This window comes from Haemorhous mexicanus, chromosome Z, assembly GCF_027477595.1.
Source record: "Haemorhous mexicanus isolate bHaeMex1 chromosome Z, bHaeMex1.pri, whole genome shotgun sequence".
In the NCBI taxonomy this organism is placed as follows: domain Eukaryota; kingdom Metazoa; phylum Chordata; class Aves; order Passeriformes; family Fringillidae; genus Haemorhous; species Haemorhous mexicanus.
In genome coordinates this window covers 87,195,205-87,218,819 of record NC_082381.1, presented here as the reverse complement: position 1 = coordinate 87,218,819, position 23,615 = coordinate 87,195,205, and the positions used below count along the sequence as shown (strand labels likewise).

Sequence of the window (23,615 nt, the reverse complement as noted above, 5' to 3'; positions counted from 1 at the left end):
GGCCACACCATCCTCTCTGGGAAGTGATTCTTCCCAATATCCCATCTATCCCTGCCCTTGCTCAGTGGGAAGACAATTCTCCCTTGCTCTGTTACTCTGTGCCCATGTCCAGAATCCTCCCCAGCACTTTTAGAGCACATTTAGGTGCTTGGTGGTGCGGATTCATGGTGACAGTTTGTGCTCTCTTGTGTCTAGAGGCTACACACAGGGTTAGTCTGCCTAAATCAGTCTCAGGTTACAATTGAGCAGACATATTAAGTTGAAAATGTTTTATTTTACACAACTGGAGATTTTGGCTGTCCCTGTGTTCAAGCAAGAGCAGCAATTGAGTGTGGTGTGTGTGAGGCATTCCAATAGTGTCCCATCTTTGCTTTCACATTTTCCAAGCATTGCTTGGAGGTCCCTCATGGAGTGCCTTGTGTCAGGCAATGGCCCCTAACAAACTGTATGGCGTGGGATTTGTGTGGTGAAAGAAGGTTGTGTGTGTTCAGGAGCGGCTGGGAAAGGGGCTCAGCCTGGAGAAAAGGAGGCTCAGGGGGACCTTGTGGCTCTGCACAACGGACAGGAGGAGACAGCCAGGGGGATCGGGCTGTGCTCCCAGGGAACAGGGACAGGACAGGTAACAGCCTGCAGCTGTGCCAGGATAGGTTTAGATTGGATATTAGGTAAGTTTCTTGACCTGGGGAGTTTTCCTGCCCTAGCACAGGCTTCCCAGGGCAGTAGTGAACTCCTTATCCTTGGATTAAAAAGTCCTGTGGATGTGGATGTGTGGGACATGGGTGGGCTTGCTAGTGCTGGGCGAATAGTTGGACTCGATGACCTTAGAGGGCTTTTGCAACTTGAGCAATTCTATGATTCCATGAAACCTTCCCAAAGTATTCCTGAAGGCCCGAGCCGGGCGGGCAGGGTACTGCAGGTGGCGTGGGTGCAGCCGCCGGCCGAGCTGCTCCGGCTCCGCTCCCTCTGTCCCTGGGGCACCGCGCGGCTCAGCAGCATCAGCCGGCACGGGTGGGTTTGTCCCACGCCGCGCCGGTCCCGAGCCTCCCTTCCCCGCCGGTCCCGCCCGCCTGCCGCAGCACGTCCCGCTCCTCGACCCGCGGGCATCCCGGGGTGGGAGCACCGTGCGTGGGAGGAGACTCCGCGGGGCGGGCCGGGCCGGGCAGGGAGCGGCGGAGCGCGGCGGCGGCGGCAGCAGGATGCGGGAGGCGCGGTTCAGGGACAACTTCTGGGTGAGTGGGAGCACGGCGGGACCGGGACAGCAGGGACAGAGCCAGCCGGAGCCGGGGGACGCAGCTGGAGGTGGAGGGTTCACTGCTCTCTGGTTAGAGTTGGCTCCAAAGCCAACGGTCGTGGTCGTGGGGTGACTTTGCTGAATGCTCTCGGTCGATAGAACACTGGCACAGGTTGTCCAGAGGAGCTGTGGCTGCCCCTGGGTCCCTCGAAGTGGCTAAGGCCAGGTTGGACGGGGCTTTGGGCACCCTGGGATAGTGGAAGGTGTCCCTGCCCGTGGCAGGGGATGAAATAAAATGTGCTTTAAGGTACCTTTCCAACCCAAACCATTCTGGGATTCTGTGATCCCCAGCAGGCACTGCCCCACCATGCATGTCTTGAGAGTTGTGCCTTTACAGCTTGTTCCATGCAGCCAAAATAATCCCAGCAAGTGGCTGCTGCCTTGCTGGAGGAAGTCAGTCCCAGACTGAAGGGTTTGATACCATTTAATTTGCCATTGGTGAACTACTTGAAGACACCGTGGCGAAAAATGTTCTCCTCTTGTGGAGCTAATCCTGGACTAGGAACAATTCACTTGGTGTGGTGCTGCTGCCAGCTGTTGAGCCATGGAGGAAAACCCACAGTTCAGAGAAAACCACAATTTATTCTTTTCAGTCTGAATTATGCTTTTATAAAAGGAGAAGTGCAGGAAACCCACATATCTGCTGCAAAGCTAAAACTCTGTGGCTACTCGGTTCCTCTTGTGGTGGACCTTCATTCTAGGTATTGGTGACCAGGAAGGAAATTACCAAATTTGGTCTTTTGGGGATGAAAATTTTCATCTGTGAATGGTGCTGTTTGGAGTTTCCCAGATGTTGCCTGGAAGCATCTCCCATCTTGTAGGATGTGGGAGAGAAGCACAGGCCCCAGGAAGAGCTGGCACCAGGTTTGGGGCTCCAGAGTGTTGAGGAATCAGTGCAGAGCCTCGCCCAGCATCATTAACGAGTTAACTGGCATAGCGTTGTCAAACACATAAATCCCACACAGGTGTCAAACCTGTTGTGGAGAAAAAAGCCAACTTTGCATCTGGCAGCTGCTTCCCAGCTATTTGTTGCACAGAAGTTTTCCACAGTGCTCCCTTTGCTCTGCAGACGTGCAGAGGGGAGGCTTTGAGGGTGCTGGAGGAACCACTGTGATGGCAGAAAGGCTGAGCAGGCAGGGTTTGTTGTATCTCAGTGGCACATGGGATTGAAGAGGAGCTCCTCACCGCAGGGCTGACTTTGGCTGTTTCTGTCCGCTTTGTTCCTCTCCCCCAGTGGTGTGGTGCTTTTTGAAGGAGGATCTTGGAGGAGGCTGCTCAGTGGGAGAAAACACCAGGACAGGAGCAGCCTCCAGCTCCCAAGACAAGGAGGATCTGGGGTGTTGCATGGGGCACTCACCCCTGCTTGGCCACTTCTTCTGTGCACATGGCTATTTTCTGGATAATCCCTCGTTCTTGCCGAGCCCCAAAGCACTGGTGCTGCCAAGGATTTTTCCTGGGTTTTGTCCTTTTTGAAGCCTGTGTGCTCCAAGCCCCTGACTGAGGTTGGATGGGAGCGTGATGGATGTGACTCAGTGGAGAGACTGAGGCCCTTCTGTGGTCATTGGGCCCATGGAAAAGGCAGGTACCACCCCAGGCAGCTGCCACACCACGTACTGATGACTGTGCATCAGCTGTGAGGGCTGAGGAGGAGGGGTGAATAAGGATAGGAAGGGAAAAAACCAAATGAAGTGTGGAGGGCTGCACATCCAGCTTCCACCTGCTGCTGAGTGCTGTGAGTGGGCAAGCACTTCCTCCTGCAATTTTCCTCTTAAACTGCTTTGCGTAAGGCAAAAAATAGAAGAAGTCTTTGCTGAAGCAAGTGATTTCTTAGAATCATAGAAGCATTGAGCAGTTTGGGTTGGGAAAGACCTTACAAACCATCTAGTCCCCCACCCTGCTATGGTCAGGGACACCTTCCATGAGACCAGGTTGCTCTATGCCCTGTCTAGCCTGGCCTGGAATGCTTCCAGGGATGGTGTACCCACAGCTTGTGTAGGTAACCTCTGCTGGTGTTTTAATACCCTCAGTCATAAACAATCCAAACAATTCCCTCCCCGTAGTTAATATGAATCTCCCATCTTTTTGTTTAAAACCATAATTCCTTGTCCTATCATTATCAAGAGCTTGGTGGGCACAACTTTTGCCTTCTGTAGGTTCTTCACTTGTCAGACACGGTGAGACCAAGAGGGCCATTGCTGCACAATCCTGGGCAGGTGGCAGTTGCTGCCACACACTGTTCTTTAGTGGTGATGATGGCTCAGCAGAATCCCTAAATACTGGGGAAAATGTATGTTATTCTTGTGGGAGCAAGAATTTTGGTGATTAGGACAGCCTGATGAGAAGGAGGAGACTTTGGGAGCGCTCCAGGGGAAGTATGCTCCAACTGACTGGACAAAGTCTAAAAAATGTACAAACTCTTAAAACCTAGGCCAGTTTTGGTATTGGATCTTCCAGCTTTGAAATGTGACTGGTTCTGATTGATGACCTCCAAATTTCTTTGTGGGGATAGGGTGGTAAGGGTGAGGGTAGTGAGGCCCTGGCATAGGGTGCCAGAGCAGCTGTGGCTGCCCCTGGATCCCTGGAAGTGTCCCAGGCCAGACTGGATGGGTTTGGAGCAACCTGGGATAGTGGAAGGTGTCCCTGCCCATGGCAGGGGGTGGAATGGGATGAGGTTTAGGATCCCTGCCAACCTGAACCATTCTTGGATTCTGTGATTGGAGGCTAAGCTGCAGCCCACCCTTTGCTCTCTTGGAATAGCAGGGCTGTGCTTCCAGCCTCACGTGGGGACTGATATAGTTTTAAACCCCAGCAGTTCTGGTTCCTTCGGTAGGTGCTATGTCTGCTTCTGCACTGGCTCCTGTTCCCTGCTGGAGCTGAGGGTGATATTCCTGTTGTGCTCTGTTGGGAAAGCACAGGCCCACTTGGCTCTCTCCACTGAAGTTTGCTCAGGCTCCCTGGTCTCAATACAAGATGATGAATTTCCTTGAATAAAGATGTTTGCTCCCTGGCACCTCACTGCAGCTCCTGCTTGCTCAGGGATGGAAGTGCAGACATGCCTGAAGAAGAACATTTTTTGCCCTACTTGCTCTGACTCCCATGTCAGTCACTCCCACAGGCCTGTGAGTGAGCTGTGCTAAAACAAAAATACCCCAAAACTCGTGTTTGTTTGTCCTTGTCCTGCCTGTAGTGATTGCCACGAGTTGGGCAAGCCTGACATTTTGTTTTCATTTGTTTTTGCAATCTGCTCTTCTTCTTTCACTATGTGAGGTCTTTTCTTTCACTTTTTTTCACTTTCTTAGTACATGCCTTGTTTTCCACAAGTCTGTTCTTGCACATATTTTAACCCAACAGCTTTGGGTCTCATCAGTGTGCTTTGGTGTTGTAAAACCGTATGGTAAGAATAGAAATGACAATAATGCTAAGAGCCATTCTAATTCTGATCTGTGGGCTAAACAGGTTGCAGCTTGGAGAATGAAATTTTGGTCATTTTGCCTTCAATGAGGCAGTGCTCTGCTGCCTGGAGCCTTTTTAGCAATGCTGCTAAAACAACCCATGGCTGGGGGGATACAACCCTGAGTTCCTGGGTTTATGCCCTGGCTGCTCACTGATGGTGGCTGTTTCACTTCCCCTTCCCCCTGCTTGCCCTTCTCTAAATGGGCACTGGCTTGGTGGAACTTAGCAGCAGCATTGTGAAATCCCCAGGTCATTGTTTCAAAGGAACAAGGTGGGATTTGTGGGAAGAAGAAATTGCTTCAAGGCGGAACAGTCCATTGCTTTTGGTGTCTCTGGGACGAGCAGGGAAGGTGCTGGTGTAGTGGAAGGAAACTTCAAACGGGAAATTAGTAATCAAAAAGCTGTTTTTTGCAGGATGCTGGTCCCAGGTGGGTGGATTTGCAGCGGGGCCTTTTCCTCCCTGCAGTGAGTTTTGTCTGTCTTGTTGTACCCTCCTGGTTGTGGGGTGGGGAGGAGCTGCAGCCTTGTGCAGCCTTTGCAGAAGGTTTCTGCAAAGCCTCTCCTTGCCCTGCTCCCTGCAGGCACCAACATGAAGCACTTCTCTTTGTCTCAATAACTTCTGCAGGACACTGAGCGATTTTGAGGCTGCACTGACTGAACAAGGACAGCACAGCCTTGCACAGTTGCACAGTTTCCAACTACTAAAATAGTCACCAGCTTCTGGTGCATTTCTCTAAGCACTCAAGGCTGAGGAAACATACCGAGAGCTTGGAATAAATATAGATCTTTCAGGAGATGGTCCATGAATATGTGCAGTGCCCAAACCTTTTGGTTTGGGAAGGTTGAGACAGACAGATGGAGGGCGGGAAGGCTCTGCAGAGGGGTCTGGACAGGCTGGATCCAGGGACTGAGGCCGATGGTGTGAGAGGAGACAAGAACAAGGGCCAGATCTTGCATTTGGGTCACCCAACCCCTGCAGCTCCAGGCTGGGCAGAGGGGCTGGAAAGGGCCCTTTGGGAAAGGCCCTGGGGGTGCTGGTGCCAGGGGCTGGACACGAGCCCAGGGTGCCATGGGGACAAGAGGCCAATGGCCCTGGGCTGTCCCAGCCAGGCTGTGACACAGCCCCAGGGCAGTGCCCGTCCCCGTGCTGGCACTGCTGAGGCACCTCCAGTGCTGGGGACAGCTCTGGGCCCTCAGGACAGCAGAGACACCGAGGGGCTGGAGCGTGTCCAGGGCAGGGAACGGAGCTGGGAAGGGGCTGGAGCCCCAGGAGAGGCTGAGGGAGCTGGGAAGGGGCTGAGCCTGGAGAAAAGGAGGCTCAGGGGGGGACCTTGTGGCTCTGCACAGCTCCTGAGAGGAGGGGACAGCCGGCTCTGCTCCCAGGGAACAGGGACAGGAGGAGATGGAACGGCCTCTGGCTGTGTAAAGTGATGTTTGGATTGGATATTAGGGAAAATTTCTTCATGGCAAGGGTTATTAATCCTAGAAACAGGCTGGCCAGGGCAGTGGTGGAGTCCCTGTCCCCAGAGGGATTTAAAAGCCATGTGAATGTGGCGCTTGGGGAGATGGGTCAGTGGTGGGGTGGGCAATGTTGGAGTTGGACTTAAGGGTCTTAGAGGACTTTTCTAATTGAAACATTTCTCCACTGTCATTTTCTTCACAGGGTGTGTATCTGCAGGGGTTTTCCGTGTAAATTGGGTTAGGAGATGGAAGTGTCAGGCTCAGCAGCTTGCTCTGACTCAGACAGGATCATGACGTGCTTTCCCATCCCCAGCAGAGCATTTTAGCCCTGCTTTTGGCTGAAAGTGTAACCAAACCCCAAAACATCACCAGCAGCACACAAATTCCTTCTTGTTATTGAGTCCATTGGGTGCAAATCCAGGCAGCAGATCAGGAAGGGTGGGGGGGGTTTGCATGTCCTGTGAGCTTGGGAAACATCAGGCGCTGCTTTGTCACTTGAAATCATCTGTTTGCAGTTTCCATGGGCTGTCCTCTAAATAGCACGTGGGCTCAGAGCTGTGCCCAGCAGGGAGGACCAGGGCAGATGTATGCAGGAGAATGGCAGGAGAGATCCTCATGCTCTGTTTGGGCAGGGCTTGGTGCAGCTCCCCATCTTTTGTACTTGCCTTTGGGTTAGTTTACTATGGTTTTGAATCTGCTCTGTGCTTGCCATGCTGCACTTCCTCTTCCTTTGCTGTTGCCAGCCCTGCCTTTGCAGTCACAGAATCCCAGAATGGTTTGGGTTGAAAGGGACCCTCAGAACCATCTCATTCCATCCCCTGCCATGGGCAGGGACACCTTCCACCATCCCAGGCTGCTCCAAGCCCCATCCAGCCTGGCCTTGAACACTCCCAGGGATCCAGGGGCAGCCACAGCTGCTCTGGGCACCCTGAGGCAGGGCTTTACCATCTTCACATCCAGCAATTCTTTCCCTATATCCCATCTGTCCCTGCCCCCTGGCAGTGGAAGCCATTCCCTGTGTGCCAGGAAGCCATTCCCTGTGTCCCCCTATGCCTTGTCCCCAGTCCCTCTGCAGCTCTCCTGGAGCCTCCGTGGGCACTGGACAGGGCTCTGAGCTCTTTGTGGAGCCTTCTCCACGCTGAACACCCCCAGTCATGCTGGTCCTTTTGAGTCTTTCTGTGCCAAACTTGCCCAGAAGGTTTCTGCAAAGCCTGATTTGGCCATTCAACCCTGCCCAGCTCCATCTGGGCTGGGAGTTCCTCTCATGGAAAACTCACCTGGAGGAATTTAAAAGCCACATAAATGTGGCACTCAGGGACGTGGGTAGGTGAATGGTTTGGCAGAGCTGGGGAAAGTTTAGACTCAATGATCTCAGAGGGTTTTTCCAACTTAAACAATTGTGTGATTCTGTGTTTCATGTAACACCTTGCACGCTGAGGTCTGGTCCTGCCTTGGGTGCTTAGGAAACACACATGTGCTGGAATTAAATCCTTCTACTGTAGGAGAAGAGTGATAAAACAAGGAGCTTAGTGCACATTACTGGTGGGTTCTCCCAGTTCTCCCCTTGACCCTTCTGCCTGGCACAGCCAGCCCAAGAGTGCCAGGCAGCAGAGCAGGATGTAGGAGCCTCTGGGTGCCCCTGGACGTGCAGTGATGGGGCTCTGACCCTCCCTCCTGCCTGGGCTTGCAGTGGCCAGCAGCTGTGCTTTGCATCCCTTTTGTTTCCTTTGAAAGTGGGGACAGGAATTCAAGAGAGGCTGATCCTGTGTTTTGCAAATGTGATGATGAAACCTGACTCCGGTGCAGTGTTTCCTTTCCGCAGACCCGGTTAGTGAAGATGTGGAGGAACCTGAGAGCTAGTTGTGGGTTTATCAGTACCAACCTCATTTTGGAGGGACATTTGCACTTTGTAAAGGGAGTTTGGTTTCCGCTTAGGTCCTGCTCCACAGTCCTGTCTTCCATGCAAAGCTGGTCTGGGATACCTGTGGATACCAGTCCCACTCTTCCCTTCACTTCTTGCTTTCTGGTCACTGACAGTCAAGTACTTGAATAGGGAATTCCACTTAATTAAACTGTTCCTTTATCACAAATACCAGCCCTGTTCCTTCTCCTTTATTGCACCAGGAATAAATTCTGAGAAATCCCCTCTTCCGCTGCCCTCACTGTTATGCCAGGTCTCTGCATACTCTCGTCCTGGCTTTGAACCATTTCCTGAATCTCTCCATCCTGCCACAATCCTCTTCAGGTTTCTTGACAAGATTTTGTGGCTTTTGTTTCCTGTTGCTGAGTTCCATACCTGCTCCTACTATTTCACCCTTTTCTGGAGCCATGCATAGGAATGGGGAATGAATGGGGTAGAGTAAGTCAGCCTACATCATTGCTGCATCTTCTTTTTCTTTTTCTTTTTCTTTTTCTTTTTCTTTTTCTTTTTCTTTTTCTTTTTCTTTTTCTTTTTCTTTTTCTTTTTCTTTTTCTTTTTCTTTTTTCTATCTTTTTTCTTTTTCTTTTTCTCTTTTTCTTTTTCTTTTTCTTTTTCTTTTTCTTTTTCTTTTTCTTTTTCTTTTTCTTTTTCTTTTTCTTTTTCTTTTTCTTTTTCTCTTTTTCTTTTTCTTTTTCTTTTTCTTTTTCTTTTTCTTTTTCTTTTTCTCTTTTTCTTTTTCTTTTTCTTTTCTTTTTCTTTTTCTTTTTCTTTTTTTTCTTTTTCTTTTTCTTTTTTTCTTCTTTTCCTTTTCCTTTTTCTTTTTTCTTTTTTCCTTTTTCCTTTTTCCTTTTTCCTTTTTCCTTTTTCCTTTTCCTTTTCCTTTTCCTTTTCCTTTTCCTTTTCCTTTTCCTTTTCCTTTTCCATTTCCTTTTCCTTTTCCTTTTCCTTCTTCTTCCTTTTTTTCTACGTGCATCCATGCAATAGATGTTTTTAAGTAATAATTTGGAAGACAGTGACCCTTCAGAATCTATGGCAAATGTGGGTGGCATAGATATACCTTGTCTCAAATTGCCACCATTGTTCTCATTCTGGAGTTTCTCCACCCCTGAAATAAAATATTTTATTTCATAAAGAGGCACTTGCACGCTTGCTCCCACTGAGCCATGACCTGTGCAAATGCCTCAGGAGGTGCAGTGGCCATGGATTGCAGTGGCAGGGACATGACTCCTGTTCTTGTGTTTTCAGAGCACGGACCTGACCAGCACAGTTGGCTACGACAGCATCATTCAGCATCTGAATGATGGCAGGAAGAACTGCAAAGAGTTTGAAGACTTTCTGAAGGAAAGGTAGGGGGCTGCCTCTGACAGCGGGCTGTGCTGAGCCTGGGAGTGGTGCTGTGGCACTGCTCCTTCTCCCAGTTTGATTTCTGCCACGTTTAACTGATGTTAAAAGGCTGTGCCATGAAGTTCACCTTGCTGTTTGCCTTGCAGAAGATCAGGTTAGAAGATCTTGGCCCAGGAGAGCCATGGCTTTGTCCTGTCTCTGTGCATTATGAACACCCCACAGATTCAGTGTTAAGGAGTGGTAGTGTTAGGTACTGCCATTATTAATCAGAGGAGATGACAAAAGCAGAGGTTCTGTGGCTGGTGGTGATCTGGCCATGTATTTTACCTTTATGAGTCACCTGGTTAGCAGGGGCTAAATATGGAGAGCATTGTAGAACACTCTACATTGAATTGATGTCATTTTGGTAATGACAGCTGGGGAAAACCAAACTCTGACTGCACAACTTGGTACAGAGCATCCTGGAACAAACAAAATGGGGATGAACAGGAGGAGAGCTGCACTTAAAAGTGCCTAATGCACCTACATCTGTTCAGGCTGTAATCCTACGTTCCAGGAAGATCTGGACCTTCCACATGAGGAAGTGGACCCTGAGAACCAAGTCTCACTCATCAGTGACAATGCAGAGTGCCAAAAGCCTCCTCTACACCTTGTGCCCTCTTTGGCCTTGAAGGAGGTGCAGGTTGTCACCGAAGTGTCTGGAGGAGATCAGAGGCTGGGCCTGGATTTGCCACTCTCTGGTCTTGGCCCCGTTGTCCAGCACGGCTGTTACACAGTTCCAGATATGGAAAATGTGCCTGCTGGATGTTTTGTCTCAAACAAAGTTCATGGGAATCTTGCTAGGTATATTAAAAAAATCAATCTATAATACCATTTTTTTTTCAATTTCCCTATTAGCTTCTGGAGTTTTTAGAGTTAAGGTAGGTGAATTTCATTGCCAGACTCCAGAAATCAACCACACAGTGGTCTCCATCTGTGTTAGTAGTTAAGGCATTTTAGAAAGTTATTTGTTTTATCCAGTAGATGTTCTAATGGCAGGCTCTAGCAGTTCTTGTTCCTTTCTGCTGGCCACATGGAGAGAACTACATTTGACCTAGCAATTCTAGCCCTGGTTGTCTGTAGTGATTTCAAAGCAGCTGCTAAGAGCTGGTTATTCTTACACAGCAACACAGGAGCTCTTTTCCTCCTTCCTTTCTTCCAAGAGGGGGAGATAATATGGTCTATCAAAGATGTTATTGATGTCACCTCATGAGATTAGGTCTCTTTTTCAGATGCTCTCCCTGAGGATTAGTGCCAGGTACAGAGAGTACTTATTGCCACACATTGAGGGCAGGGCTGGATGGGACATTGGGAAGGAATTCCTGGCTGTGAGGGGGGTGGGACCCTCTCTGGCACAGGGTGTGCAGAGCAGCTGTGGCTGCCCCTGGATCCCTGGAAATGCTCAAGGCCAGACTGGGCAGGGCTTGGAGCACCCTGGGGTAGTGGAAGGTGTTCTTGCCCATGGCAGAGGGTAGAACTGGATGAGGTTTCAGTTCTCCCTTCCATCACAAACCAATCGATGATTTCTCTCTTTGATGTCTCTCTTTCCTCAACAGAGCAATTATAGAAGAAAAATATGGCAAGGAGCTCATTAACTTGTCAAAGAAGAAGCCCTGTGGGCAGACAGAGCTGAAGTAAGTTCACAGTTGCTTTTATGGGTGTCCCTGAAGCAGTGAAGGAGGAAGAGAAGGAAGGAAGCTGTGAGACAAAACAGAATTGAAACGTGATTGAGACATCCAGAAATGAGCTGAAAAAATTCTCATGAATGAGCAGCGCTCAGTTGGGTCCAAACTGGCTGTGAGCTGGAGCCCACCAAGTTCCCCTTAGCCACAGATTACCCAAAGCACTGTTAGATGCTCAGGGGGATGTGGGCTGGTGGCTCAGCAGAAAGCTGGGGATCACGAGACCTTGGGTTACCTCCGGACAGGTTTTGTAGCCAGAGGGAAGTACAGGTACTTCCTTGACTCAAACCATGCACATCTTTAGAGCCCAGCATGCTGTGGCCACCACGGCTTGCTCCATTTCCCAAGTGATCCTCAGTGCCTTCTGCTTCCTCCTTTATTTCTCAACTTTATACGTTCCCTGGTCATTTACTTACAGTTTCATACTGAGGTGTCACTTAAAACGTTTCTGCCATCTTTACTGTGCAATATTAATAGAGAGAAAAGCTTGCTATTTTTCCAGCCACTGGCAAATGCACCATGTTGAAATTGTCCCAAATGATGGTTTTAGGAGGTTGCCAGAAGCAATTGTTGTGAAATTTGAATTTTTAACAGCATCCAGTGTTCAGAAAGATGTAAAGTAGGTGTCAAACCAAGTGAACTGTGTTGTACCTGCTGAGAGGGAAAAAGCTGGAGGTACTAAGAGGGCAAATAAATTTGCCTTGATTTCTTTGGCCATTGTTGAGTGAGCTCTGTTTTGGAAGAGTGTGGCATTGTGTGTTTTTAGAATCGGTTATTCCTTTTTGTAACTCAATAATGGTTCGGTCCTCGGTTCCCCCCATGTACTTCCCTCACAATGGTTTCTCCCTTTTGGAGCTGAGCTGAGCTGTTTCTGCCCGCCTGTCAAGGTAACCATCCCTTTTATCTCGAGAATTCTCTGTGTCAGTCATTCCTTAATTTGATGTATGATTTGCCCCTGGGGTTTTTCCTCTCCCCTGTGGATCCTCAGTGGCTCAGCTGTAACCCACGCTCCTCCCTGGGTCCTTGCTATTGGTAAGCTTTGTGTCTCCTCCCATCACACCCACTCCCTTTATCAGCACCCCCATACGGACCCCCTTTGTCGCCTGTCCCTGACCCCACCAGGGAAGATTAAAAGATCCTTGATACTTATACAGGCGTCCCTCCTCCTTCCTTTGCTTTGGTACCTCATAGCCGAGATCCGCCTGCGCCACCCATGCCGCAGACGGTAACCACTGCCCAGGGTTCCGGAGGGAATCCGGGAGTGGCACTGCGTGTGGCCATCTTCGGCCGGGCCGGGGGCACCCAGCCGGGCTCCCGGACAGCCCCGCTGTACAGCGGCCGCGGGAGAGAGGCTGCAGAAGAGGGTGCTCTTCCGTGCCTGTGCCTGACTGTGCTTCTCCACCTTTTTTAATGCCCTGCCTGTGTTTTTCAGCACGCTGAAGAGATCCCTCGATGTTTTCAAGCAACGTAAGTAATTATTTGTGTTTGCCAGGACACTAAAGCCTGAAGGCAACTGCTTGGGAAGAAGACTCTAAAGCTGTGCAGCGCTGAGGCCAGGCAAAGGCTGTGCTGCTGGCCTGGCTCATCCCAGTGTGTGGGGCTTGGGACAGAGTGAGACAGGACGTGTGTGGGACAGGAGACCAACAAGACATCATTTTGGGATCTCTTGGGCTTTCATGTCTGGCTGCAGCTCAGAGGTCATCTTTGGTTTGTGCATAGGAAGCTGTACACAGGAAGCTCATCTGGAGTTTGTTGGACAGACTTGTCCTCTTCACAAACACACTGTAACTCATAGCCTGAACCAGGGGACAGCTCTTGGCCCTTGGGACAGCAGAGACACCGAGGGGCTGGAGCGTGTCCAGGGCAGGGAACGGAGCTGGGAAGGGGCTGGAGCCCCAGGAGAGGCTGAGGGAGCTGGGAAGGGGCTGAGCCTGGAGAAAAGGAGGCTCAGGGGGGGACCTTGTGGCTCTGCACAGCTCCTGAGAGGAGGGGACAGCCAGCTCTGCTCCCAGGGAACAGGGACAGGAGGAGATGGAAGGGCCTCCGGCTGTGTAAAGTGATGTTTGGATTGGATATTAGGGAAATTTTCTCGTGGAAAAAGTTGTCCAGCCCTGGCACAGCTGTCCAGGGCAGTGGTGGAGTCCCCATCCCCAGAGGGATTTAAAAGCCATGTGGATGTGGCACTTGGGGAGATGGGTTAGTGGTGGCCTTTTCAGTGCTGGGGGAATGGTTGAACTTAAGGATCTTAAGAGGGCTTTTCTAACCTAAATGATTGTGAGATTCTGACTGGAGCATCTGAAAGATGGTGCTTTGGCCCCCATACATTGTCATGTGTTGCCTCCTGCCATGGTACCATCAGACATCACCTGGAGGGTGAGCACTCTGCTGTCCTGTGCCCAGTCCATCCCTTGTCTGATCCAGGTTTCTTTGCTGCCCCTGTGGACCTCCCTAACAGGGCTCTGCCCTCACCACTGCTGAGAATTCACAGCTGTTGGTTTGGAGCAGCTTTGGGAGCAGCTTTGGAGGTTGAATCAGGAGCTGCTATTTGGCTCTGCTCCCTTGGTGGATCCTGAGGGTCACTCACCTTCACCCAGAGGAGCCTGAGATTGTTTTAGCCTTCATTTTTCTGTGCTCCAGGTTGCTGCCTGCTGGCCTAGGGCAGTGCAATGTGTTGAAACATGCCCAGATTTACCTGTGTGAGGGGGAGAGTTTTCTCAAACTGGGGAGCAGGTCCCAGCAGGACTGATCCTTACATTGGTGAGCCCTGCTTGGAGGCTGCTTCAAACAAGCTGGAGCTTTTTCACATTTCTGAAAGGGGACACGTGGTGTGCTCTAAGTTGACTTGAGAAACAGTCTCTTCAGGAATATATATATATATATAAATACTGAATTTGTTTTCTGTTTTCAGAGATAGACAATGTGGGACAAGGTCATATCCAGCTGGCGCAAACCCTTCGGGAGGAAGCAAAGAAGATGGAGGATTTCAGGGAAAAGCAAAAGCTGCATCGGAAAAAGGTCAGGCACGGTGGGAAGATGTGCCTTCCTGCAGGGTGTTGATCCTGCCCCAGCCAGGGGCTGATCCTGGTGCTGTCTCATGCCCCTGCCACGCCCCCACTGCTTGTGCTGCTGGGAAGTACTGAGCTCCTTCCTATGTGTTGTAACTGTGCTGAACTGTGTAGTAACCTCCAACTTCCTTCTTCTCACTTCCACATCTTCTTTGTGTGTGTTTTGGGGCCAGCCACAGCATTGGAATGTTTTTTAAATATTTGTTTATAGTGCTGTATGATCTCCATAGGGGCTGCTAAAATGGCCAAACCTTTTAACTTCTGGCTTGAGATTCCTTTGTCTGGAAAACCAGGAAAAACTGCTAGAACCAGGGACTGGTTTGGACCTAGCAGAGGGGAGTGGGCTTCACAGTTTTGCCAGAGTCTGTGGAGATAATACAGTACTGTATATTACTAGGATTTAGTATGTAGAGCTCCTTTGCATACACAAAGGCTACAGCTGCCTACAATTCAAGGCTTAGGCAGAAGCACAAAAGCTGAGTTTTGTGAAGATGATCTGGGTGGATGAAGGTCTTTAAACACATCTCATTGTGGTCTGTGGCTCTTTTCTTGAAAGCCACCTGGAGCTTTGAGTGATGTGCTGACCCCAGGTCTGTTGTCTTCACAGATAGAGCTGATAATGGAGGCCATTCACAAAAACAGGAATCTTCAGTACAAGAAGACCATGGAGGTAAAGCAAATGTGCTGCTGTTCCTTGCCATGTGGGTTAATGCTGCTCCACACACACACACACACAGAGCACTGGGACAGGCTTAAATGAGAGGCATTTCTTCCTCTGCTGTGACTCTTATGCTGTGTCTGTGTGAGTGGTGTGCAGGGTGTGTTCAGAAACAGTGAAGAGCACGCCAAAGACATGGCCAGGGGTAGCCTTGCAGGGTTGGATACAAATGGTTTAGAGTCAGAGAATTATTCAGGTTGGAAAAGCCTCTCAGATGCTTGGGTCCAACATTTTGCCCTGCACTGCCAAGCCCACCACTAACGTGTCTCTCCAAGTGCCACATCCACACCTTTTTTGAGCACTTCCATGGATGGTGACTGCACCACTGCCCTGGGCAGCCTGTTCAGGGCATGAAAACCCTTTCTGTGAAGAAGTTTCTCTGAATATCTACTCTAAACCTCCTCTAATGCAACTTGAGGCCACTTCCTCTCCTCTTGTCTCTTGTTCCCTGGGATCAGAGCCCAACCCCCATCTGGCTGCTGTCTCCTGTCAGGAGTTGTGCAGAGCCACAGGGTCTCCCGAGAGCCTCCTTTTCTCCAGGCTGAGCCCCTTTCCCAGCCCCCTCTCATCAAACTTGTGCTCCTGCCTGTTCCCCAGCCCTTCCCTGGACATGCCCTTGATTGCCAGAAGCTTTTCACCCCAATCCTTGCCTTGCAAGGCTTTTCCCAAGCTGCAGGGCACCTTTTGTGCCATTCCCTGCTCTGCAGGCAGCCTGTTCCCTTGCAGGCTGAGCTTTTCCCCGTGGTGTGTCTGCATCAAACATGTGTCTGTGTGGTGTCTGTCCTAGGCCAAGCGTCTGTACGAGCAGCGCTGCCGGGACAAGGATGAGGCGGAGCAGGCTGTGCACCGCAACGCCAACCTGGTCACGCCGAAGCAGCAGGAGAAGGTACGGGCAGGTATTCACCCAGGCAAGTGGGTGGCCACTCTGAGAGCCTGAATGAGAGATGCAGAACTCCAGGCAGCTCTTCAAAATGCAGTTTATTCCATCCAAGAGGTTACAGCAGTCCAGGGTCGTGGGTGACAGAGCCTGTGCCCACAGCTGTCAGCTCCAGCTGCAGGCAGGCCTGGAGACCCTTTGGTTTTGGTTACATTGCATTATATACTTTCCTTTGCTTGAAATCTTAATACAGTAGAACCAATCTATACCTTAACATTTATCTATAGCCTATCATAACTACTATAATTACCATATTCATGTTACTATTCTCCAATCACTCAAAGTCAGTACATTACAGTTTAAGCTAGAAGTTGTTTTTCAGTTTTCTTGCAGTGGAAAATTCTGAGACCGTTTTTCTCCTTGCAACATTTGCTGACTTGTTTGCCTATGTAATCTTCCTGCTTGGTAAAAACATCTTCTTGTTTGGGGTGGGTTTATCCTTTGCTCTAAGTCGTAAAATCCCCTTCTAAGTAACTCACCCTTTGCCTTCTTGGTTATCCAGTAAGACTGGCTCAGCAATTCTTTTCTTCTATATCAAAACTTGCCTCCATCTCTATTCCTGCTTCAGATTCTACATTTAAAAGTCTTTCTGCTAAACATACATATCTGTGAGACTTTCTTGTTGAACTTTGATCCTTCCCAGCAGGCCGTGGCGTAGCGGGGAAAAGGGATGGCTTTTCTTGCAGCTCTCATGCCCCACGGCTCTTGTTCCAGCTCTGGGTTTGGGGTGAGATGGGGAGGCTGGTGGTGTTCCCCAGTGGGGATGCAGTGCCATTGGTGATGCACACAGCCTCTTCTTCACCTTCCTCGCCTCTCCTGTTTTTGGCAGCTGTTCCTGAAGCTGGCTCAGACAAAATCAGCACTGGAGGACACTGGTGAGTGTGGAAATGCCATGTTGGGAGGGTGAGGGGAGTGTTTCTAGGCAGGGTGTTGTGAAGCCGTGGTGTGGCTCGTGGGTGAGCTCCAGCTCTTGGGTCAGGCATGACTCCTCAGAAACACATTCCCAAGATAGCAGCAGTGTGCAATGTCCCTCGAGAAACCTGCATGATCCCACCTAAGCTATATCTTTCTGCTTTATCCCTGGTCTCCCACCCTTTTCAGCCTTTTTCCCAGCCCTAGAATTACCTTCTAGTGAAGGGATTATTTTAGTGAATGTTAATCATGGAATCACAGAATCATAAAATGATTTGGGTTGGAAGGGACCTTAAAGGTCGTCTCATTCCAGCCCCACTGCTATGGGCAGAGGCACCTTCAGCCAAAATATGATTTGTCTCACAGACAGGAGTTACCAGCAGAGTGTGACCACAATGGAGAAGATCCGGGACGAGTGGCAGAACGAGCACATCAAAGCTTGTGAGGTGAATGCCCCTAAACACCTCCACATGGCAGCGTGGTCCTCTGGGTTTGCAACCCTGGCTGCAGGGCCCAGGGACAGTGCAGATTTCCTGGTTTTGTATTCCGCTGGCAGTGAAGCAGCAGGACGTATTGCAGCTAAACCTGTATGTGTGTCTCAAGCATGGCTTCTGAATTCAAGCCCCACTGCTTCAAGGGTTCTGCTCTCATTTTATTATTTTTTTCCTCCAGCTTCTAAAATTGACAGAGTCAAGGTAGTGACATTTTTGCCCACTACCTGCTTGCATGTGTGGCATGGCTGTCATCTTGAACAGCTGTGGTCACCTCTGTATACTCAGTAACCCCAGGCCAGTATGACCTGGAGCCTCAACAACACCTCTGTTGCTCAGAAGACTGTCTGAAACTCTGGAAGACTTGACATGACTTTTCAGCAGAGGCTGGTGGTGGCTGGGGATGCAAGTGAAGCCATCTCTACATGCAGACTGTGCCAAGAGCTCTTCACCTGGTCTCACAGACCATGCAGTAGTGTGGGAACCCCTCTGAGAGGGTGTATCAGCCTGAAGCAGACTGCCTCACAGGGAAGTGGTCCAGCAGGGGTTTCCAGCACACGCTGGGGAATTCCAGACTGGTAGCAAGAGAGCTGAGCAGCTGCTCTGCTGCTGGCCTGTGATCTGTGACCAAGGGATGGACAGGGATTGCAAAGACAGATTTTATCCCAGATCTGCTTCAGGCTTGCAGCCAGGTTTCCCATTCCCAGCAGTGCTGATCCCTTCCAAGTTACCTCTCTTCAGGCTGCTATTCCAATTTTCCCATTTGAACTGAATTTTCTGTCTGATTTGTGTGCTGTGCGTGGGTGTCTGTGCTGGTGTGCTTTTGGTGTCTTCTCTGGAAGCCTCGAGGATGGGGACACAGTGGTGCTTGGCAGTGCTGGCTTAGTGGTTGGACTCAATGCTCTTAGACAGCTTTTCCAACCCTAATGATTCTGTGGTGGGGAGTGGAAAGCAGCAGTTTCATTTTTGCAGATGGATGATGTGGAAGTTTTCCTCTCCGTATGTTGCAAAGGTCATAAGTGGTAACAAGTGTGGATGTTCGTGGGAATGTGTAAAAACATGTGAAATTGAGGTGTACCAGACAGCAGATTTCAAAAGGGTTTAAACCTGCTTGGAAAAGGGGCTGGGCAGGAAAGAAACAGAAACGTCTGTTTTCATACGTCCCCTTTTTTTTATTGCTCCATATCTGGAACATGGAAGTACTAAAAAAACCTCATGTACATGTGGCACTTGGGGGAATGTGTTAGTGGTGGCCTTGGCAGTGCAGGAGTGATGGTGGGATTTGATGATCTTAGAGGGCTTTTCCAATCTAAATTATTCTGGGATTTAAGGGTACCTCGGTAAGGGAAGTGGGCTGGGACCACAGGAGCACAGGATACTTTGGGAGCCCATACTGCCTTTAGGAAGCTGGCTTGGTCTCCCCAGAGGTAGAAATTTGCTGGGTGGTCCCCTCCACATTAGTCTTGCAGATTTTCCAAGTCTAGTACTTCACCTGAATGCACAGAGGGATTATTTCTGGTCTGGACAAGCTGGGGGACTCAGGGCTTCCTTGCTTCCTGCAGAAGACCAACACCAGCTGCTCCTGGCAGTTAGCTTTGTTGTGGCACGTGGGGGTGAGAAGCAATCAGGACAAAAGAGAGATTTGCCCTTGTTTTGAAGATGTTATGGACAGTTCTGTCTGTGTTGTTTCAGTTCTTTGAGACTCAGGAGTGCGAGCGGATCAACTATTTCCGTAATGCCCTCTGGCTCCACGTCAACCAGCTCTCCCTGGGCTGTGTCCAGAATGATGAGGTATCTCAACTCAAAACTTTCATTTTTCTGTGTAGAGAGCAAAGCCCAGTTTGTTTCCCTGTGCACTAAGCTGTGTTACATCCGAGTTGGCCCTTGACTGACCACAGACACCAGTGTGAGTGGGTGAGCAGAAGGATTGGCCAAAGCTCCTGAAAATGAGGTTTTCTCTGGGATTTTTCTGAGGGTGGTGAGGCCCTGGCACAGGTTGCCCAGAGAAACTCTGGTTGTCGCTGGATCCCTGGAAATGTCCAAGGCCAGGTTGGACAGGGCTTGGAGCAATCTGATCTAGTGGAAGGTGTCCTTGCTGATGGCAGGGGGTGGAATGGGATGGCTTCAAATTTCCTTTCCAATCCAAACTATTCTGGGATTCTGTGATTCCCCTGACATGGGAGCTTGTGTGAGTACTGGGCTTTTGCCCTATGTGTGGTAAGCAAAGGGGAAAAGCCTTGTTTTTTTGACCTGATGTATACAAATGCACTTTATTTCCCTTTTGCAGAAATACGAGGAAATCCGCAAGAGTTTAGAAATGTGCAGCATTGAGAAGGATGTAGATTTTTTCGTAAATTTACGTAAAACTGGAAGTCTGGCTCCAGGTAAGAGCTTGGTAGAATCTCAGAAAGTAGTGCTAACTGCTCTGTACTCCTCATGAAGCTGGCTGCTCTGGTCAGCATCATTTTGTGTGAAGAAAACACTCATTTTGCATTTCATTCACTGCCTTGAAACACTAGTCTCTGCCACTTTTGACAGCCCTTGGAGATCATAGTCTCAAGTTTTTTTTAGTTTCCTATCAGGCATTTTCTCAGAGAGGGAAAGACTTAGCAGCTGAATGCAAGTGTATATAGCAAGTATTTTATGTCTGTAAGAGGCTTGTATTTTACTACTGTCAACTTTTCCTAGCTCCTGTTGTTTATGAAAACTACTATAATGCCCAGAGAAATGTGACTCCTGCAAGAAGTCCAGCTCCTGTGCCTATATCAAGGTAAGGTGTGTAACATGTACAACTGCAATTGTTATTGCAGGTGATGCTCACTCCCCCAAAACAGGCATATTTTGTTCCTTTCAGTCTAATGGAAACTGGACTTCGGGGTATTAGAGGAAAATATTTGCTTGCATGGCTCATGATGTGATATGTCAGCAAGACAGATCACAGCAGGAGATCTGAGGAGAGTTTAAAGCATTTGTGGGTGAAGGGAGGAACTGCAGACCTGGATTCACTCTCGTGGGACAAGCTGGGCAGGGAGGACACAGTGAAGGGTTTTTCTGTCAGGGGCAAGATGATGACTGGGGCCAAGACTCACGCTAAGGATGATTTGCTACTTTGGCTGCCACACTGAGAGAGGAGTCATGTCCAATTACAGCTTCCTGATGTCTCACTCTGGGCAAAGGCATGTACAAAGACATGCCCTGAGGCTCACTTGTCAATTTTTCACCGAGTCAGTGCTTTCTGGTTATTTTTTCCTCTTCCCCACTGTGTCGGGTTCAATTCCCATGTTTGTCAAGTGGGGTGTGGGTGGTGAGCCCACCATGACTTGCTTTGTCAGGTCTCCATAAAGCCCAGGCTGGCCAAACCTCCTTCCCTCCCACCAGCTCTGGGGGGGAGCTGGGGGCTGCAGAACCAGGGCAAAGGGAGTCCCTTAGCCATGCAGATCCTCAGCCTTGTGTTTGTTTCCTTGTGTGCAGGAGGGGACCTCTGCCCACTCCGACCAGTGCACCAGGTGAGTTACTGCTTCATAGGCTTTCTGGCCATGGGAGCTTGCACTTCAGCCCTTGCCCAAAATCCCTTTCCAGCTCCCCTGAACCCCCTTTAGGCACTGGAAGGAACTCTAAGGTCTCCTTGGAGCCTTGTCTTCTCTAAGTGAACATCCCCAGATCTCCCAGCCTAGCTTGAGCCTCGTTCACTCTTGCATCCTATTAACATGGATGGCCAGTGTGTGGTGCTTCTGCTCTGTTCAAAGTCACACAATGAGCACTTCTCATGGGAAACCTGAGGGGAATTTTTTGCTCTGTGTTTCAGGGGAGCCTGATTATGCCACAGTTGATGGCTACAGCTTGGTACATTTCTAGCAGTCACAGTGAGTATCCACTTTTGATGAAATGAGGCTTAAAAGAAAGAGGGGGAGGAATTTTTTACCTGGGCAGATAGTAATATGACAAGGGCAAATGGTTTATACTAAAAGAGGGTAGATTTAGATCAGCTAGGAGGGAGAAATTCTTCTCTGTGAGGGTAGTGTTGCCCTGGCATAGGCTACCCAGACAAGATGTGACTGTCCCATCCCTGGAAGTGTTCCAGGCCAGGTTGGATGAGGCTTGGAGCAATCTGGGATAGTGTCCCTGCCCATGGCAGGGTGTTGGAATTAGCTGGTCCTGATGGTCCATTCCAACCCAAACCATTCTGGCATTCTGTAAGAAAGGATTGAGATGAATATGAGAAGGTACACAGAGGAGGGACAGTGGGTAAAGAAAGGACATTGGTTAAGGAATGACATCTTGAGGTGACTAATTGGAAGTGATGCTCCTGTCAGCCCTCCCATCATTTGTCTGAGCTGTAGCTGTGGTTTAGACACTGCTGATCATGTTCTCTAGGTGTTCCAGAAGGCAGAAGACACTGTTGGTCTGACCAGCGTGGCAGAGATGGTGTTTTCAGTTATTCCCAGACACACAGAGCTGAAGTGCTTCTGCTTTTCAAGAAAGTGTTTGAGGACTCTGATGATTATTTGTACATTCAGAAAGCGCTTACTAAAAACCTATGCCTTTGATTAGCAAACTCCCTGGATGGATCTTCACACTCAGAGGATGAAAAGGACTGGACACAGGGGTGACCTGTGTCAGAAGAAGGTTTTGATTTGAAGTTCTTCTAAAGTGTAGCCATCTAGAAAGTCTGGGCCCTCCCACTCTCTGTATAACTAAGAAGTTGTATGTGCTGAGAGGAGTGCTGCACGATGTTTTGGGCACGCTGGCTTGTGTCCAGGGTATGTGCATCCCCCTCGGGTCTCAGGTTTTGCCTGTTCCTAAAGCCTCTTGCCTGTACCTAAAGTCTTTCGTTAGTGGGGATTAAACTTGTCATTTAGGTAAATTTTTACTCATATCTCTCAGAAATCTTACTTAGAGGGGCATCAGCAGTTACACCACATATCTTAGCTGTAGCTGTGCTCCAGGCTTAAGTGGAAACTGGTTTGCATCTACCCTGGGAGGGGGCAGTGTCACATCCAGTCTGCTGGGAGGTCCCAGGAAGGTTCTAAGGAATTTGTTCAACTCTTCCAGCCACTTCTCTGATGAAGGTCTTGTGGGCTTTTAGGTTTATCGCCTTGCTCCTAGTAAGCTCTGGAGACCAGGCTGGATGGGGCTTGGAGCAACCTGGTCTAGTGGAAGGTGTCCCTGCCCATAGCAGGGAGTTGGAACTGATGCCTTTTTGGGACTACCTATAAACAGAGGCCAGACAAAATTAAGGGAATAAAAAGTTATATTTATTGAAGGGCCTTCAGGTACATTTAGGGCAGACAAAGCCCTGGAAAAAATGGACAACGGGTCGTGGGTTTTCATGTTTTTGTAAGTTTGGTCCGTTTGCGTACTGGGGGTTACTTTTCCAATTACAGCTTCAGGTAATGAAGACATTTACCCCAAGTTTGCTGCCTTCAGCTCACTTTTGTTTATGTTTCCCAGGGCCTCAGACAGTAAGAGGTCCTTGATTCCCAGGCCTGGAGAGGAATTGTTTTGTCTGACCAAAATGGGAAAGCTGTAGCTAACACTGTATGTGGAGTTTAGGGTTATACACTAAAGAATTGCAGGATTACAAATACATAAAAAATATAAAAGCGAAAATCCTCAGGCATCAGAACTAGGTGGTCTTTAAGGTCCCTTCCAACGCAAACCATCCTGGGATTCTCCGATTCTGTGATTTAATTAACTTCTGTGATTCTCTAAACTCTGGACTTGTTCTGACTACGCACCATTGGAAACAAACCTATCTACTAGTGGAGCCATGAAACCTGTTTTTCTGACCACTTCTTCTGAAAGTTCCTGCCCTTGTTGTTACCACATATATAGATATGATTATGGCTTTGGTTCAGAAGCTTACGTGCCTCGGGGCTGCTGGTCTCTCTGATGTCCCTGTGTGCAGTGCTGCTTTGCTGCTCCTCGCTGCCTTATTTCACTGGATACAGGGACACAGGACATGGGGATAAACACACACTTTACCTGTCTAAACCTGGTGCCAGGTCACTAACCTGGAGCAGCAGGATTTGCTGTTTTTATGATGTTTTTCACGTTGAATCTGTGTGGCTTCAGCTTGTGCCTCAGCCCACTATCCTTGGGGTTTTTACTGGATTTATTTGTGTGGGGAAGATGACAGTGAGCTCCAACATCCGCCCTGCTGCCTCACAGTGAGCTGTGCAGAGTGCACGTGGCAAGGAATCAGCTATCCTATTTATTTCTGAAAGACCAAGGATACAAATACTCTTCTGAAGGAGCCTGCTGTAGTCTTAGTTCTACAAATATATATTTTAAAAAATAA

The 23,615-nt window shown here is 49.3% G+C and overlaps 1 protein-coding gene across 1 annotated transcript; it reads left to right on the top strand.

Moving 5' to 3' along the window:
- Window positions 1-1,144: 1,144 nt before the first annotated feature.
- PSTPIP2 (proline-serine-threonine phosphatase interacting protein 2) lies at window positions 1,145-23,615 on the top strand. The gene is made up of 15 exons (XM_059874075.1): window positions 1,145-1,229; window positions 9,372-9,472; window positions 11,066-11,143; window positions 12,624-12,658; window positions 14,100-14,206; window positions 14,864-14,926; window positions 15,762-15,860; window positions 16,741-16,786; window positions 17,190-17,269; window positions 19,007-19,105; window positions 19,602-19,698; window positions 20,003-20,084; window positions 20,786-20,820; window positions 21,120-21,177; window positions 21,689-23,615. Exons 1-14 carry the CDS (start codon window positions 1,197-1,199, stop codon window positions 21,167-21,169), a joined length of 1,005 nt encoding a protein of 334 aa, XP_059730058.1. The 5' UTR covers window positions 1,145-1,196; the 3' UTR covers window positions 21,170-21,177; window positions 21,689-23,615.

Excerpts from the sequence above, each read along its gene's own strand:
- PSTPIP2 (XM_059874075.1), top strand. The coding sequence starts at position 1,197 with ATGCGGGAGGCGCGGTTCAGGGACAACTTCTGG. Across the intron at positions 19,106-19,601 it reads GCTGTGTCCAGAATGATGAG|AAATACGAGGAAATCCGCAA; the intron begins GTATCTCAACTC and ends TCCCTTTTGCAG. Across the intron at positions 19,699-20,002 it reads AACTGGAAGTCTGGCTCCAG|CTCCTGTTGTTTATGAAAAC; the intron begins GTAAGAGCTTGG and ends AACTTTTCCTAG.